The sequence below is a fragment of the Pipra filicauda genome, unplaced genomic scaffold, assembly GCF_003945595.2.
Source record: "Pipra filicauda isolate LSUMZ 115617 unplaced genomic scaffold, ASM394559v2 scaffold117_size3949168_pilon, whole genome shotgun sequence".
In the NCBI taxonomy this organism is placed as follows: Eukaryota; Metazoa; Chordata; class Aves; order Passeriformes; family Pipridae; genus Pipra; species Pipra filicauda.
Genome location: NW_024103629.1, coordinates 2,182,770 through 2,201,978, shown reverse-complemented (window position 1 = coordinate 2,201,978; position 19,209 = coordinate 2,182,770). Strand labels below are relative to the sequence as shown.

The following is a 19,209-nucleotide window of genomic DNA, read 5'->3' as shown; positions in this document are numbered from 1 at the left end:
TCAAGCCTGTCAGATTTTTCCTCCAAAGACGTTGGAATCCCTAGCTAGAGGAGAAAGGTTATTTATTATTTATTATTCCATTCTTCAAAACATTGTATCAAAAAAGAAATCAATCTTTCCCTAAACATTCTTTGTAAAATTTCAGCTGCTAACTATTATTTGCATATGTAGCTCACCATAGTCTTGGTTGACACAACATACCAGCAGGTAGCTCTAATCCCCGATAAACTGTCCATTGTTACGATGGCATGTTCTCCTCTTCTCTTTTTCTCACAGGTTGGTTCCCTCCTAAGCAATGGCAGCACTTTTTACGGATAATGGCATGATGATCTTGGTAGTATGATGGGGAACAATAAAGTTTTTAAAATACTTTTGCCAAATAATCATTTAATAGCTTCTTTTGGGAAGATGCATTCCAGTTACAGAATACCAGTGTTCCTCGGGGGGCATATTCCCATGGTTGCACTGTTATGGAGCTCCTTAAATAAAGCTCTCCTAAGTTTCCATACTCTTTGTTCCAAAGGCTAGCAATGACACTGTGTGGGGTGGAAGTCCCATACTTCCACCACAGCTCTGGTGGAAGTATAGGACTTAATTCCCCAGACAAACCCTACCCTACTCTACCTAATTCTTACTATATACTTATATGAGCAGAAAATCAGGCATCTAAGAGGGAGTTATAAATCCAGAGATTTAGTAAATTGCTTTTATTGCTTCTTACAGCTAATTACCAGCCTAGAACTTTTTTTTTAAAAAAAGTGTGGATATGGCACATGGAGACTTGGTTTAGTGGTAAACATGGTGGTGTCAGATTGGACTCAACTATCTTAGAGGTTTTTTCCAACCTAAATGATTCTGTGATTCTATGATTCTGTGAATGTTTATCTACTTTGTACTGAAAGAGCAGAGGAAGAGCAAACAGAAGAAGTTAAAAAGTCACCATTTCTTTGCACTTAACTAACTTCACAGATTTAGGTATCATGCTGGTTAACTAACAAAGGGCCTTTAATCTAGAACTGGCATAACAACTCAGGCAGGTTTTTTAAAATTAATTTGACAATAAAGTGCAGAATAAAACAGACAATTATCCTAAAAATGCTTACCAGTCAATTTAAATTCGTTATTTGAGTTTTGCTTTCTTCTTTATTTTGTTGCTAATTTTGTAGTGTCAAACAGTATAGACACTGCATATAAAGCACATAAAGCTGCAAGATCCTGTAGCAGATAATATCAGTGTCTTCTGTACATTTGCAATGGATTGCTAGCTGAGGCACTCTGGCACTGCTCTGAGGTCACTGCAGGTTTCACCAAAAGGGAGAACATGCATTGCTGAATACTCTATAATGAAATGGAGAATAATGAGATATAAATTTAAATCGAAATGTGATTATGTACAACATTCAAGAAACATCATTTGATGGTATTATGTGATATGTTTTCCATTATATCAACAATTGTGTACCTTCACCTGGATTTAGAGGCTGGTATTACAGAGTACAATGTCCTTCACAGAAATTACTGAGTGAATATCCATACTTTATTAGAGTGCTCTGAAACTAGAAGAGCTGAAGCAGGGTGTTCTCTCAGTAAGTAAAAATTTTAAATCCCAGTGTTTCTTTCTCCTATCATAGTTGATGAAATCTCATTCATCTGTACTTTTTCTGAAGATGGCTACTTGTTCAACAGTTCACTCTTATCACTAAGAATTATTCTAAACGAGTGGCTGAGATCTGAATGTTTATCTGCAATTGGACACCTGTTTAAATGTTTAAGTATACATTTGTAGGGAAAGAAAGGTCTTAAATGTCCATCAGAGAACTTACAGTTCCAGAGACTGGACAGCCTGAGTAATATGTAGTGTTTATATCTTATTTGCGAAACAAAAATTTTGTAGATGAAGAATTAGTGGGAGGAAGCTTTCTCACAGACCAGCCAGCCAAGGAAAAACACATTGCTGAGAGGAACAGATTTGTTTCCTGGGATTTTTTTTTTTTTGTTTGTTTGTGTTTGTTTTTGTTTTGTTTTGTTTTAATGTAGGACAGACTATGAAGAAAGGACCAGAGAGCAAGCTCAAAAATATGTTAGTAAAACACAGTTAGATCCAATAAAGGTAACTCTGCTGAAAAATGCAAAATTTAAAAGATGTTTAGCCATAAAACACTAAATTTATAAGATAGGAGGCAGAAGAAAGGCAGCTGATATTCTAAGTTACACCTATTACTGAGGTTCACAAGAAGAGAGGTAATGATGTACCCTGTGGTCTTTTCACAGTTCCACCTCAAAACCAGGCAACCATTTTGAATTTATGAGCTGGGATAATTCCTGAGGTGTTTCAGTCTCAAATTCAGTAAGTTGCAAAAGCCTTATGAATAAAGAATATTTTCTCTAACATTTTTGGTAACAGTTTATCCAGTAAAGTATATGAAGTATGTGACAATCATCTTGAGTGCGATCATACAGCATGTACAGGACTAGGGGATCAGGCCCAGCCAGCATGGGTTTAGGAAAGGCAGTTCCTGTTCCACTGATCTGATCTTCTTCTATGTCCATATGACCCATTTAGTGGATGCAGGAAAGGCTGTGGATGTTGTCTACCTGGACTTTAGTAAAGCCTTTGGCACAGTTTCCCGCAGTATTCTCCTGGAGAAACTGGCTGCTCATGGTGTGAATGGATGCATTCTTCACTGGGTAAAAAACTATCTGGATGGCTGGACCCACAGAGTCGTGGTGACTGGTGTTACATCCAGCTGGTGGCTGGTCACAAGTGGGGTTCCCCAGGGCTCAGTACTGGGGCCAGTTCTGTTTAATATCTTTATTGATATCTGGATGAGGGGATCAAGTGCACCCTCAGTCACTTTACAGTCGGCACCAAGTCGGGCGGGAGTGTTGATACGCTGGAGGGCAGGAAGGCTCTGCAGAGGGACCTGGACAGGCTGGCTTGATGGGTCAAGACCATTTGTATGAGGTCCAACAAGGCCAAGTGCCAGCTGCACCTGGCTCAAAACAAGCCCAGGCAGTGCTACGGTCTGGGGGCAGAGTGGCTGGAAAGCTGTCCAACCGAAAAGGACCTTGGGGGTGCTGGCCAACAGCAGCTGAACATGAGCCAGCAGTGTGCCCAGGTGGCCAAGGAGGCCAACAGCATCCTGGCCTGTATCAACAATAGTGTGGCCAGGGAAGTTATTGTCCACTTGTACTCAGCACTGGTGAGGTTGCACCTCAAATCCTTTGTTCAGTTTTGGGCACCCCATGATAAGAAAGACATTGAGATGCTGGAGCATGTCCAGAGAAGGGCAATGGAGCTGGTGAAGGGTCTGGAACATAAATCCTATGAGGAGTGGCTGAGGGAGTGCAGTTGTTTAGCCTGGAGTAAAGGAGGGTTAGGGGGGACCTCATTGCTCTCTACAACTACCTGAAAGGAGGTTGTAGCCAGGCAGGGGTTGGTCTCTTCTCACAGCTAACAAGTGACAAGGACAAGAGGAAATGGCCTCAAATTGTGTCAGGGAGGTTTATATTGGCCATTAGGAAGATTATCTTCATGGAAAATGTTGTCAAGCATTGGAACAGGCTGTCCAAGGAAGTGGTGGAGTCACCACCCCTGGAGTAGTGTAGATGTGGCACTTAGGGACATGGTTTAGGGAGGGACCGGGCAGTGCTGGGCTCATGGCTGGACTTGATCTTACAGATCTTTTTCAACTTAAACAGTTCTATGATTCTAAGTATATGGTCATGTGTCTATAATTTTTCTTCAGTATAAATACATAGTAAAGGAAAAGATCAATAATACAGAATTATAAATACTAACTCCTGCATCATAAACTGAACATTTAAAATGTAAATGTTGTACTTCAGACACTCATCTGCCTATTCATTTCTTTGCATTCCAGGTATCGTATTTGTTTCAAACTGACAAGATCTAGAATATACAAAACAAAATACAAACACTTATTGAAGAAAGGTAATACCCATCACTTATAGAAAATGGTATATCTTCAGGTCAAAGTAAGAATTCACTGCAATAACAATTATTTTATGCATTGCCATGCATAATTACCCCTTTCCTCTGTGTTATTAAGAAATACAAATTATTTATTAGTTATATATACTTCAAATAGACCCTACTAAATTACTGTTCCTTAAAAGTTCTTAGAACTTCCTGAAGACACTAGAGACACTTGGCAAGTGTCTTCAGATCCCAAAATGAAAATGAAACCAGAGGATGAGGCAGTCTGTTAAAGCCTGTTTACAGTACTATAAAGTTCATATTTTTGGGGGCTTTGTTTTGCATAATAGAAATGTGAAAATATGGCAATCCAGATGAACAGATTGATGTCAATATTTCAATTCTATTTTTACAATATAAACTGTAAGTTTACTTTGTAGGTATTAAAACCGAACACATTTAAATTAAATACTTACTAAGGAGTGCTTATCTGTAAAACATGTGAAGCAAATGGGTTTCTAGTAATGGCTTCTTGAACATCTAAAAAAAAGCATGAAAGTATATAATAAATATTATGTAAACCAAATACTTTAATAAAAATAAGATTCACAGTCAAATATTCAAGACAGAACTTTCTGAAGATTGTGGAAATGTAGTTTAACAGCACTAGTTTTATTTCCCCTATTAACTGCTCCTGTAATAGGCCATATATCTGTTTTTAAAACTTGTATCTAGATATTATATGAACAAAAGATTTAGTGTCAATAAAGAAATCTAAAGCTAGAGAAAAGAATGCCAGCTACTCTAAGCTGGCAACAAATATTCCAGGTGTAGACTAGTTAGTGACCATTATTAAAAAGACCGCTATGAAGGTACACAGTTTTAGTCACTTAATTTTTTAACATGTGAAAACAAAGACAAAAGAAGGTGTGCAGAAAGGTCACAGTTTAAAAAAGCAATGTACTTTTATGACACATAAGTACAGACAACCATTTACTTACTGATTTACAGGTACCTACTTACATGTAAGTCTACCTGTAAAATTTCCCAGCTTCCTACTACCAATTTTAATCCCTAAATAATTAGGCAAGCTAATTAAGTTTCCCAGGTACATAAGTATCTGTATGTATTACATTAATTTGCACAGTTACTTCATTTGCAATCTGTTAACTCCTATGACTCTTTGTTTTTTTCATATTTCTAACATACTTTTCTTACAGTTTTCCTGTTCACACTTTGCAAACTTCAGCATTCTGTCTCCCAGTTCTTTTGCTGAATTTACCTTTCCCTATATTTCTTTGTAATTTCCCTCTTATACAGCAATTTAGTTTCTATATTCGTGTATTTCTCTTTTCATATCTACTTTCCTAACCTGAGCACACCGTACTAAAACACCTCTCTGGTAAAAAATGGAATTCTTCATTTCCATTTACCTGGAAGCAATAACCACAGGTTATGATGTAATGAAATTTGGAACCACTGTTTGATGGAGCAGGAATTGTAAGCTACAGCTGCAGATAATTTTTAAACAGTTGCAAAGATCTATTGTTCTGCTGTGCAGTTTATAGGAAACTGAAGCCTTTTCCCTCGAAGTCATGCAATCCACCATGTGATGTAAAAATGTATGGATAGTGTGCAGAAGCTTAATAAGCCCTGGTTTAGTTTGATTCCAGGCAATAAGGAGGTATACTTGGGTAACCGGACCATGCAATGGTGCAGTGCAGAAGGAAAAGTAGTGGAATGAAATCAATGGACTTCAAGAAACTCTTATAAACTCAAATAATTGACACGTAAAATCTTGTATGAAAAAAGTCCAAGGAAAATGTAAAATTCAAGAGAGTTGGCAATTCCACAAACAGCACAAATGGCAAGCAGAAGTTATTTCAATCATATGAGAAGTCAAACAGTGAAGAGATCAACGTAGACTAAGTCACAAGTTCCCCACTGATTTCAAATACAAGATGGAGCACACAAAATACCAAAATTATGCCAAACTAGTGACAGCTTTTATGGAAGACATGTATGACCGCATAGGTCAAAGCAAATCCTAACCATTAGATAAAAGAACAGACCCAAGAAGTAAGTTTGTTCTACAATTGTGTTAGTTATCATTAAGACGACTAATGAAAATGTTAGCTAATTAATCACTGGGGAAAAAATTATCGAGAACAAGTATAGACATTTTCCCCACATTCTTCAGCAAAATGGAAGCTGTGCTTGGAGAGTTCATACAAAAAGCACCAGTATAAAGCAGGTAAGAAATCAGCCTGGCATAGAGAAAGAACAAGTTAGAGAATACTTAAGTAAGTTAAGCCATTCATTATAAAGGGACATATTTGCAAAAAATATATGATATATCATATAAAAGGCAATTATTTGCAAAAATAATTGCAAAAAAATCAAGATGGATAAAAACAGATTCCCAAGTGAGGCTGATGCACCTGATGCATCTTGAAAGAACATTTTTGACAAACATCTGTTGCAAACAACAGCTACAGTTGGGCTGAAGAGGTCGTCCAGTCATATTTTGAATCATATTTTTGACCAAGAAAAGGTCACCGTTACTTTAAATTAATCTCACTGACTTCAAGAAAGGTCTCATGATTTTGATCTACTGTTTGCTAAATTCAGTAAATAATAATAACAATAATAATAATTTCTATCATGGGATTCCTAGTTTTAACCCAAATAAATCTATGGCAAAAAAATATAAAGTTATTTAATCATTTGATGTATCATCTTATTTATTATCCAACTTACTTTGTAGCCTCTGATTGAGATAATTAAGAGACTGGAAAATCCTCTGTTCTTCTACTGAGAGTGCACTCATGCCCGGACACGGAGCTCTGTTAAGCAGTGAGGGCTGTCTGTCTGGCTGCACACTGTCCATAGCTGCCAGGATTTCACCCTCCGCCATGTGTGTATTTGCTAGTTTTTCTGCCATTAGAAACTGAACAGTGCTTTCTGAAACTGAAGAGATTACAGGGGAACTTCAAATGAGAAGAGCTCATTACATTTAAGTAAACTGCTTGTTTTCATGACTATATGTCTGTGAAATACATAAAACCGACATTGAAAGATCAATTGGCAAAATCAAGAAACTTGATACATTAGAAAATAAAATAATTAAGAACACTAATTCATCTTATAATTGGCACCAGAGCAAGTCCTAATGAGTTTGGAAATATGCAATGGTAGCAAGCAATACCTGTCCCTATCATACAGTTATGTATGACATGTACAGTTACAAACGGGCATGGAATGAAAATTAAATATGTGTTGTAATGCATTTATAAAACCATCCATACCATGATAGGGTTATATATTGCATTTCCAGGAAAAAAAAATTAGGTCTAGATAGATAACTACCCTTTTCTGCTTAGAATCACTGATGTCAAAAGGCACAAGCCATGTTACATAGTGGATGTATTAGGTCATTCTACTTTATGTACAACCAAGAATTGAAGTGAGTTGTGTTACTATACCTTCCTCAGATTTATAGATGTTCTTCATCTTTTGTACTGGATCGAATGTGGATGGAGCAGGACTCAGCGGGACAGTACATAACGAATTCTATAAAAAATATTATAAGAATATTTTAAGTATAATTTAAGGTAACCACTACCTTCTGAACATGTTTTATTTATTATTTCATATTACCAAATGTTTTGAAGTGCCAAAATATTAGTGTATACTAATTCAGTGAGGTATCCTGATTGGTTTTATTCTTGTCGTTAGCAGTGACAGCAAACATACTGATTCAAAATTGCATGACACTGAACAAATCTTTGATATTTCTAAAGCTCTTTCCATTTTGAAGATAAACAAGCTTTTTATTTTTTGTAGTATTTTATATTAACCTGTGCATGATGAGTAGGCTCCCATCTCCTAGATGCTACATTTTGTCTTCTGTGTTCTGAAACAGCTCTTTGTTTATTTTCATAGTTGCCAAGAACTTGATTTTGTCTTGTAACAGGAACAAAACCTTAAATAACATGCAGACAAAAATAAACCAAAAATGTGTAAAACCATGATAAAGACAGCAGTAGCAAAACTAATAATGATGAGTAAATATCTCTGCCCACATTCAGATGTTTACATCTGATCTCATTAAATATATTTTCTTAAAATGAAAAGAGAGAAACAGGCACTTTTAAGGCGTTTTTTACCTCATGTTAGCACAGGACTATGAGATACAGGTGTGGATTGTATGTGGACATAAGCATGGTAAGTGAAGCCCCACTTTGAATCCCAGATAATAAAAATGATAAGTACAAAGATACAAGGTGGTCTTAAATAAAAAGGAGAATGAAAGGTGAGCTATGATATAAAAATACCAAATAATGTGCCAAAAAGTAATGTTTTAGAAAATAAATTGTATTTAAAGAATAATCTTGAAGTCTAACTGCCCAAGACAGTAAATGCCTGTTGACAAGTTGCTGTAATGTATATCTTAATGGATTCAACTTCTGTTAAGATTACATAGCAGTTTGCAGAAAATGGGGTAGTTCATACTTTATTTGATTCACAGAATCAAAGAATGGTAGAGGTGGGAAGAGATCTTTGGAGGTCTCCAGTACCTCCACTCAAACAGGTACCTCCACTCAAACAGGTCCACATACAGCTCCTTGCCCAGGACCATGTTCAGATGGCTTTTGAGTATCTTCAAGGATGGAGACTCAATAAAATCTCTGGGGCAATTTGTGCCAGTGCTCAGTCACAAAGTAAAAAAAAAATGTTTCTTGATATTCAGAAGGAAACTCCTTTGTTTCAGTTTGTGCCCTTTGCCTCTGGTACTTTCAGTGGGCACCGCAGAAGAGAGCCTGGCACTGTCCCTTTTGCAGCTTCCTTCCAGGTATTTATAGACATTGATAAGATTCCCCATGACCTTCTCTCCTCTGGGATGAACAGTCCAAGCTCCTGGCCTTTTCTCCTAGAAGAGATGCTCCAGTTCCTTTACCATTTTCATGGCCAGTTACTAGACTGTCTCCAGCACATCCATGTCTCTTGTACTGAGGAGTCCAGAACTAACACAGTACTCCAGGTGGGGCCTCACAAATGTTGTAAGGTTTAAAAGTCATGGTTTTAAACCTTATTTCTATAGCTTGGGATTTTGTAGTTAATCTTACTAATTCATACATCTGTTTGCTAATTGTAATGACAGTACTGTTGTATAGCATTTTCCCTCAGTCAGAGAGGTCTAACCTAGACACTGTATCTCAAAATCTATTTCAGTTTTATCTGGTGTAGCAATACATTTTCAAAATTAAAGCATCAAGTTTCAAAATTAAAATTATGTTCTTAATTAAATGTTTATGCATACAAACCGAAGATGCAAATTAGCATTTTCATGGGCAACTCAGGAATCTACATACCCAAGGAGATATTATATTCCCATTTGTAAACACAGTTACTAGACTTGTAAATGCAGTTACTTGATTTATACTTGGGAAGATAAATTACCTCTTTATTTACATAATAAATATTCACATGTGCCATTTAATGTACAGTTCGTGATTTCACCAAGAGATCTTTTACTGATTCTAACGGAATTTTATTTCTTTTGTGGTTATTACAGTGACATTAACAAAGCAGAATTCCTACCATTCACAGAAAAAGAAAACAATTGATACTTGAAGCATGTTTGAAACTAGTCATCTGGCTGTGTCAGAGACTGAAACGGTTAACGATTTATACACTCTAGGAGTTGGATAAATAGATAGTTCCTTCTTTTTAATAATGGGTCCATAGTGGGCCAGATTTCTTTTTTTTTCCGCAGGAACCTGCCAGCAGATGAGATCAAACTGTGTGAGACCAATAAAGCTTTCAATTGCAGCAATGGGCAGAAAAGATACCTGCCCCCACAACTGCTTCTATTATCAGCTTACAGGTATCCCATGAGAAAATGAACTAGCAACAGGACTGAAGACTTATACTCTTCTTTGACATGTGTTTGTGGTTTTATCTTAATAACTTTGTAATATACATGTCTGTATGTATTTTTGTCTCAGTAAGTTTGCAATACGTAAAAGTTTACCACGAACACTGTGTTTGTGTCCCCTCTACTCCCAAAATTTGTGTTTTTATCATGAACAACTCGCTGATAAGATTGTGTAAGACAAGCCATTTTATGTGCTGCTAGTTTAGTTTTCGCCAAGTTTGTTTTGTCTTTTTGTTGGGGGGCGAGTTGGCTTAGGAGAGGCTTTTGGATGTGTGTAGTTCTGTCTCAATCAACTGAGAATCAAAAAACTCAATCAAATTTAGCCTAGGAGTTAGTACAAGAATTTATGCATATTTGGAATCATACAAATATGTATTACATGCATTAACCCTCTGCCTCGGAAGGCATCAAATTTTATATTTGGCTAAATTTCACAAAATATTGACAAATGAAACTAAATCTAAACAAAACAAAAGAAAATGTTACCTGAAGAGAATATAAGAAAACCTTTTACCAACTCCCAAGTAACTCAATGTGTTTGCATAAGAACTAATGTGCAATTTCAAGTACAATTTCAAGACACACTGCTCCCCCCCAACAGACACATTATTATAGAATCCCTCACATCCACTACGCATTAAAGGATACCCTGATTACTCACAGGGTGGAGACAGTGGCTAGTGAAAATTAGATTTGTGTCACTATTAAATCCTGATGTTTGTACCTTTGTTAATATTGGGAAATTTGATTGTAGCTATTGAGATCATATTACATCCCCTATGACTACTCACGGAGTGGAGAGAGTAGCTAATGAAAATTAGCTTACTATTTTATTATAAAGTTGTTTTTTTTTGGGGGGGGGGAGGAAATTGCAGTGCATTGGGGCTATCTCTTCCTTTCCTTTACTCTCCTGTCTTCCTGTCCACTATACAAAAAGCGCCGCCCACAAAAAAGATTGACAGAGAACAATGAAAGAAGAAAAATTATTTAATGCATAAATCACGGGGTGGTGTCAGAGACTGAAACGGTTAATGATTTATGCATTCTAGGAGACTTTTGCAGGCTTTTGACCTCTGATGGGCAGTTGGGCCCGTCAGTCCCTCCAGTGCTGAAGCCCTGACTAAGTGTCAAGCCCTGAAAAGGCAGAAACAGCCGAGTTTATACCACTGATGGCCCATCAAAGCCCATTCCCCCCTCTGCCAATCTTGAAAGGCAGGAACCAGGCCAGACACAGAAACTCTGCGCAGGCCCAGGGAGAGTTTGGAGGTTCGAGGCATGGCCCATGACACTAACCATGTGTATAATAACTCATAACTTCTTGGAGTGTGGGGGCTTCCCTCCTTCACCCCCAGCAGATCAAGGCCACCACTTCAACTGACAGACATGGAAGCTGCAACTACCAAGTGTCATCGCTGGACCCCATGGGCGGTGACTATATACATTTTGTCCACTCTCAGCTTTTCTTTTTCCTTACTCTCCCTTACTCTTATCCTGTCTTTCTCTCCCCTATACATTTTCTCCCTCCCCCAAAGGTTATCTCTATGTCACATTGTTATATGAGGACACAGAAATGCTAGCATACCTGTTGATACAAAATTGTTAAAATAAACCTTACCAATGTATGTTTTCAGACACCGATTATTCAGCGTCGTTTCACTCTAATCCACCCCAAGGGAATTATTGTTAAGAACCTGGGTTACCCCCCTCCCCTTTCTCTGGGGCGGGTCTTAACAGGCTGCTGCCATCAATAGTAACATGGGACACATTAGATTTAAAAGGTTGCCATTTAGTTAAGTGCAAATTATTGTAATATGATGCATGGTGCTGAATAGCACCTGAAGAGAAATGTTATATTGAATATGGCAGAAAGTTAAAAAAAAAAAAAAAGAAAACAAAAAGAAAACAAGAGACCCCTGATTATATCACTGATCACATGATGTTTTTCAGAAAAAAATAAAATTCAAACTTGCTCTATGCAGATGCATCAATACTTAATTTAATTAGTTTGCAAGACATGCTAGATATATGCCAAGGGAAAGATTCCTTTGAGACATGTAAGACAAAATTATAATAAGCAATAGTATTGTTGCCGTGGGAGTTAGGTGCTGAAAAAATCTCCCAGAGCAGTTAATTAGGGGTGAGATAAGAAAGGGTTTATTATGCCAAGGCAAAGATGTTACAAGATGCGCGCAGGCCATGCCTGAGACGTTACATTTTATAATACCATCCATCCAATGCCAGATGTGTCCACCCTGTGGCCTTTACTCTGGACCACCCCGGGTCCACCCCCTGAAAATGGGTCTGGGGGCTTTTTGGGACCCTCTGTTCATCCCATCTTCATCTTCATCAGAGAACAAAGGGTACATAGTCACCCAGTTTTTGACCGTGTTCTGTGGTTTAGGCCCTGATATGCTGTTCTGCCAACAATCTAGGCCTTGCCTTGACAAAAGACTAAACATTTCTACTGGATTCGGGGGTAGGAGTGATATAGGGAGCACAAAATGGGGTTAGAGGGTTAAGGAATGTGTAAACAAGGGTGCTAGAGGGAAAGGGACAAGGGAGGAAGGGAGGGATGCTGCTTTTAGAGTCTACTTCCACTACTTATAAAACTTACAAGTATTAGAAAAATAAAAACTATTAGGGGCTTAAGGCATCAGTATGTTTAAGGGAACAAGATACTAAGCAGTCTACAGCTGTTCAACTATAAGCATGTAATTAGCCCCATATTTGTGACAGGCTAAAGGTCAAACACATTTTTAAAGCCTTTTACTGACTAAACAAGAAAGGTCTTAAAATAATTCTAATATCCAGCTACAATATAATATGTGTCAGCAGAAGATATACAACTTGAAGCCTGGAAGCCAAATTAAATTAAGATCCTCATGGATGATAATTTTATTTATTAATTTTGTTCTCACTTATACTTTAGGTACATTTGGCCAAGCATTGCAACAAATCACATTTTCTACAGTGTCTTCACAAACCTCATGGAACTCTGCAGATATTTTACTTGAGAGCAATGCAGTATTCAATCTCACAGCAAGCACTTCAGGACAAAGACTATGGTGTCTGTGTGAATTGGTAGGCAATTGAACAAATAACAGCAAGTCAGTAAGAGTTATCTAGAGTATTTAAAATAAAGAAGACTTTCAAAACACAAAATCTAAGCAGATACTGAGAAAGGGCAACCCACCCAAATTTATTCCTCAGCTCTTCCCCTGAAAGAGCTGGAGGTATGTGACATTGGGAATGTAGCATTTAAAGTTGCAGTGAAGACAGTGTTAGTAGTGCACACAACTTTGACCCAGTACATTTCCTGATTGATTGATCTGATGTGCAGATAAGGACATCAAAAGGCAAGAATCTCTGCTGGAGGCGAGGCATGGTAATGCAAGTCTTCATTCACTTCCAATGTAAAATCAAATAGGTTAAGTCACCCGGATCTTAAATTCATCTGTTTGACTTTGAACTGGAATAGACAAACAGATAGCATTTTTCATTTCCCAGCCCTACTTAAGGCCAAGAATATTCACCTGCCTGCCTTACATAACAGAGCTGTTTTGAATCACTCCATAGTTAAAACTATATATTACTAGATAAATGTAGATAAATGTAGATAAATACTAGATATATGTAGATAAAACTAGAAATGTAGGGGGGGTTAAGTTATCTGAATTAATTATTTTGCTAGAAAGTATTTTTGAGTTGCATGGCCAATCCTTGGGTGATCTTGGTACATGAAGCAGTTTGAAATGCTGCTTTTATGCTTGAAACAGGGTCTACAGTTGCAGGAACTCCTGCTGTAGCCCTCAGTAGGAAGCAAACCAACAAACTACATAGAAATTATAAGCACAAGGATGTCATCAGAGCCCAAGGGACAGAATATAGATAGGCTGCACAGGAGAAACAAGGCAAATCAAAAAGCATAAAATGTAATTTGAAATGTAAAAACTGGGAGATGAAAGTTTATTCACCCAAAAATTTCTTATGCATCTTTCCTCTATCTTACCAATCAATCTCTTCATCAAGGTTAATTTTTAATGAAATGCAGGATTGTTTATCAAATTCCTTAAAATTCTTCATAAATCAGACATACTTTGCAGCAGAGCAAAGTTTGCTTGGCAGAAGCTCTTTAATTTTAACCTGCCTTTAATTTTTTTTTTTAAGCTTTAATTGTATTATTGGGAATAAGTCTTAATAATTTTAGGCATTTTCAGTGCCAACATTTTAAAAACACAGTAGATCTATACTTCTTTCGCTCTCATGTGGCAGTGACTGTTGAACAACAAGCTATGACTCTCAGTTACCTTGTAAAACTTGCTTGCATAAACTTAGTCACTTCCTCCTATATCATTATTTAGACCACCTGTCACATCTGCTCATTAGTCATGAATATAATCTCAGGGAAAATACTTCCTTTTCATTTAATATTGTAGAGAGCTATTAAAAATGAGGATCAATGTTTGAGAGGCCTCTGGGCACCAGTAGAATAGAAATGACAATGACAAATGGTGAAAGCTTGTTAAAACTGGTTGTACTGTGTGGATGGATGAAAGGTTGGACGTTTCAACTGAAAACAAATTCATGATGTAATTGAAGAAGACTTTTGTCTGAACATCCCCCCACCCCAGACCCAGAAACATGACTCTTACCAGTAGCAGACTCCTTTGCAGCTCGGGCAGAATGTGCTCCACGCCAGGAGGTGCTTGTTTTTCCAGCTGCTGGGATATGATGGAGATGTAATCCATTTTCTGCATTAACAGGTATTCTCTCAGTGCAGGTTACTGAATGATTTTGACAGGCTCTTGCCCGAACACCACTTACAGAACAAGTATTTTTTGCCCAAGGTTCATATTTGGCCGTGCTGCAGTCGGGCGGAGAGATCACAGCGGCCAAGCCAGAACAACAAGCAATGTTCTCACTGTTTTCTCTACCATTCCTATTTAAACCCCAATTTGCTAGCACAACATGCTTGTCATTTAAATCATTCCTGCTAGTAGTGGTAGCTTGGAGGCTTGAAGGCGGCAGTGACTGACACCCAGGGCTGGCTGCGTTTTTGACACTTCTGTTTCCCGGCAGAGGTGCGGAAGGCAGGTGAGGTGTTAGCAATTTCCCTGGAGCTTTTTGAGTCTCGTTGGCTCCAGTGGCTGACTGCAGTTGGAGTATAGTGCCTCTTCTCTTGGGCATAAAACTTGACTGGGCTCTTACAAATGTTTCTCTTCCAGTTATTTTTGCCTTATTTTGGAGTTGATTACCTTCATTAATTTTAGAATTATTGCTATATACTGAGGGTTTACTTGCTTCATCTTTTGACACCATCCAAGCTTTTTTAGCAGAAAAGGATTCAGTAGACATAAATATATTCTGAGATGTGCATTCTTTATTTGATTGTTCAGTATTAACATTTGGTTTTGATATATGAGAATGTTCCTGATGATTTTTCATGAACATGGGGTTTGAAGGTTGAGCAACAATACTTAAATTATTCTTAGGAGAATTATTTGCAGTTTGAACATATTGCAACTTTGAAGATACTTCACTGGTGCTTTTTTCAGAGCATTTTTCATTATTTTCTGTTCTTATCTGGTCAATTTGATCACACCATCTTAGCTTCCTATTGTATTTTTCATTTTCTGCACTTTTCTTTTTTATTTTTGCCAGTTCTAAACTGTCTCTGATAGATGACATGGATCGAGTTCCAAAACTGATCCCATGGTTCATAACCACAGTTTTGAAAGGACTGGGTTCATATTTAGAATCCTTCTTTAGGATACTTCTGAATAACTTTGCTCTTTTTCTTTCAAGAATATTACTTTTCAGGGTTGTGTCCCGTGCAGGAATTCCAGAATTGAACTCTGTGTCTGACACCAGTGACATAGTGTCAGTTATATTTCCCTTTCCTTTCTCTTTGTTATTCTGTTGCTTAACTTCCAACCAAACTGAGGCATTTGGTATGTCTTGAAATAAAGATGTTCCTGGAATAGTATCATTAATACATTTAATATTTTCTTCTTTTGTTTCAGTCATTTTTCCTGAGGTATTTTTTAAAAACTTTGTACTGATATTTTTGTCCTTTGGTAATGTATCAGCTGTGCTGGGAATGCCAGTGGAACATCCCCGATTAGGAAATAAGATTATAGATGTTGCAATAGGTTGACTGGATGCTTGCACAGATATAGTTCTCTTCTGTGGGGTCATTTTAAAACTCTGATCTTGCATCAGATCCTGAACTCTTTCTCCTGGAATAGAATCAGGGCTGTCCCAGGCTTTGCTAGGATTGAAAACAGGATGAGTAATGGCTAATGTGCTAGCCATTCCAGAAGATGGCTTGCTTCTGTCTTCTGTATTTTGCAGAAAACTAAATGTATTAATTACAGAGCTCTTTTGCTTATCAGAGGTAGAGAACTCTGGAAGTTTTTTTCCAGATCTCTGAGAAGCAGATGATTCCTCTTCTGAAGCGTTCACATGCTCAGCAGGAGTTAGAACATTATGTTTAGCTAAAAGATCATGAATAGGTATGTCGTGGTAGTGTGGATCTGCATTTCTCAGGCAATTATTTAGATGCGCATTTTTAGAAGTACTTTGATCTATATGAAGTAAACCATTATTCCTAGTCTGGGATTTTTCTGGATCATACAGGGCACAGTCACACCGTGCAGTCAAAGATGATTCATTCGGTGTTGTGTAATTTCCACTTTGTCCTTCAGCCTCAAGACTGTCAAGGCTTGTCAGGCTTTCTGAATCATCTGTTTCATTGAGTTCTTGATGAAAATTCTGTAATACAGGCAAAGAATCAGACTGTTAGATTTATCAGAAATGTGGTTTTGCTGATACTAATTTTTCATTAATGATAGCTTAGACTAAAATACAAACAATATTAAGCCTGATGTTTTTATGACTTGGGTTCACATCACCATGAGTGTTTCCACCAAGTCAAAATTTACCTGTATTAAGTTGCAAAAGAAAATGGTGTATTTGGGAAGAAATTTAGAGGAGAGAGCTGCATAGTTCAACAAATTTAACCCTTAGTTATATATGAATTCTGCAATACCAAAAAAGGAACTAGATTTATCTAAACAACAATACTGTTTATGGATTTCCCTACGATACAGGATGACTTCCATACTCTGTAAGGCTTCTAAGTGAATTTACAAATTGAAAGAGAATCCATGAAAATGCAGATTTGATAGCGGATCTGCCCCAAACTGGAACTTTTCCATAATATTAGACTGAATATGTTTCTTTTCATACAACGAGCCACAAGTGATAAGGAGTTAAGCCTTGTCATGGCAAACACAGAAAAATCTCTTAGCTATCATAACCACAGCAACTAACAGCTCCCAACCCCCCAGTGAAATTCCCTGTTCTGTTCGTGTCTTTCAGAAAGAAGAAAGTATCATCTGATCTATGAGGACAGATCAGGTATAAGAGCCTAAGGGAGTCCCATCTAACTCTCCCAACCTTCTCATCAGATTTTAATGGAGTGATGAATAAGAGGAACTGGTACCATCTGAAACATTAGTGGGACAACTTTATGTATGTACTGTACAAGCATTTTCTTCACTATTACTTCTCTATCCAAGCACTGAGATGCTGACATTGCTGACAATATATACTTTTTTAAGTACAAGACTTCAAAATACCCATAAGCATAAAGGATAACAAGCATGTCAACTATTTTCACAGTCTCGTACACTCACTTTCACACAGCTCAGCAGCAAAGTGATTGTTAAAATTATGTTGGAAAAAACTGGTGTGATAAACTAAGAGAAGCTGAATTAGATATGCAACTTATGCAATGAAGATTTTTTTTTTATTAGTGACTTTAAATGGAAAATATTTCAAGTAGCAAAATCTGTTAACCGAGGCAAGTGAATATATATCCCCTAGCCATAACATAGAATTAGCATTTTGAAAACTCACCAAAGGATACATAAAATTCTTTAGTGAATAATAATAATAATATATTTTTGTAGTAAACATTTTTTATTCTAATAAAATTGTTATACCTTAATATTGCATGTTTTATAGTTGTACAAATGTATTAAATTGCAGAATAAAAAGCTTAGTAAGTCCTGAAAGATTTTTATGGTTGAATTAAATCTTATCTTGCACTGTATGTTCAGAGGTTGGTGCAGTCTTCCATTATAGTTATGATCTGAGATACCGAAACTAAATAGAAGAACAAAGAACGAAGTGTAGGGAAAGATCCCTTTAGGGAAAATTTTCAAACTAAAGCTATATAAACCAGTGCTTTTCTAATAGAAAAAAAGAAATAACACTTTGTTAGTTATTTATTAACTTTTATGTTTGGCTAAATTATATTGTTAACCTCTGCTTGAACTTCACCAAACAAGGAAAAGGTATTTACTCAGAGTTTTCAATACCAGGCCAAATTTAAGAACTAACTTTGAAATTTTCAGATGGAAAGAAAAAACAATAAAAAGAAATTAGGGCTTAGTCCTTTTCTAATTTGGAAACTGCAACTGTATGGCAAAATACATGTTTCTAAAATGACAAAGACAGCAGAAAAATTTTCTAAGGATTGATTTAAAAAGCACTCTTTCTGATAGCAAGTCAGCTTAAACCGATAAATCTGGAGGATGAAAGAAAATTTGCAACTTTTAAAAATTAAGATTAAGAAAAATTCTACCTAGTTGTACTCCAGAGCACAAAAGACTTCATCCTTCATTATATATATAATTTTACTCTCCTTGTAAAAAACCCAAAATCCCAGTTGAGGTAACATCCAGAAATGTTAGGAACTAAAGAATAGAGTCCTCCTTTAAATACATACTTACTTTTACATAGTTTATGCAAATTTAGTTCATTTTTTTTAATTTTACGTTTATTTTGTTTCAGCATACAATTTCATCCTTTCACACATTAAAGATGTTTAACATTCTTATTAAAATATTCACATATTTCATTCCCCATTTTAACCTACCATGTAATGCAACTGAATGTTTCCTCATAGAAATGTGTAACTAGAACTACTTCTGCAGACAAAAAAAAGGCATTGAACAATTACCCATTTTTATGATCAATAAGTGCAGAGAAATAAACCTGGAAATCCCAATCATTTAATTTGATTTAATCTGTGAGAATACTACAGGATGACAAAGAAACAAAATGTTCATAGAGTGTACTATTTTGTTATTTTCTGTATTTGCATACTGTTTCTGTTATATAAGTACGATGTATTGCATTGCCTGTGGCCTGCATTATCTTATGTTCTAACATTTGAAATCTGACCCCCCTCTGTCCACATATGTGGTATTCTAGGAAAGGGAACACTTCCGAGGAGTTAAAGAGGTCACTTGTATGT

At 36.7% G+C, this 19,209-nt stretch overlaps 1 protein-coding gene across 4 annotated transcripts in view; it reads right to left on the bottom strand.

The window, feature by feature from the left end:
- Positions 1–692: 692 nt before the first annotated feature.
- The window catches only part of CEP126 (centrosomal protein 126), a 40,268-nt gene continuing 21,751 nt past the window's right edge, over positions 693–19,209 (bottom strand). For 3 of the 4 annotated variants that reach the window (XM_027739070.2, XM_039385440.1, XM_039385443.1), the window contains 6 exons: positions 14,534–16,655; positions 7,801–7,925; positions 7,426–7,513; positions 6,701–6,910; positions 4,417–4,480; positions 693–1,338 (listed from right to left, as the gene is read on the bottom strand). In XM_027739070.2, the coding sequence (XP_027594871.2) occupies position 1,338; positions 4,417–4,480; positions 6,701–6,910; positions 7,426–7,513; positions 7,801–7,925; positions 14,534–16,655 (2,610 nt within the window). In that variant the 3' untranslated portion in view covers positions 693–1,337. Of the gene's footprint in view, positions 1,339–4,416; positions 4,481–6,700; positions 6,911–7,425; positions 7,514–7,800; positions 7,926–14,533; positions 16,656–19,209 lie in introns of those variants that run through there. The other variant, XM_039385441.1, reaches the window with a different exon arrangement.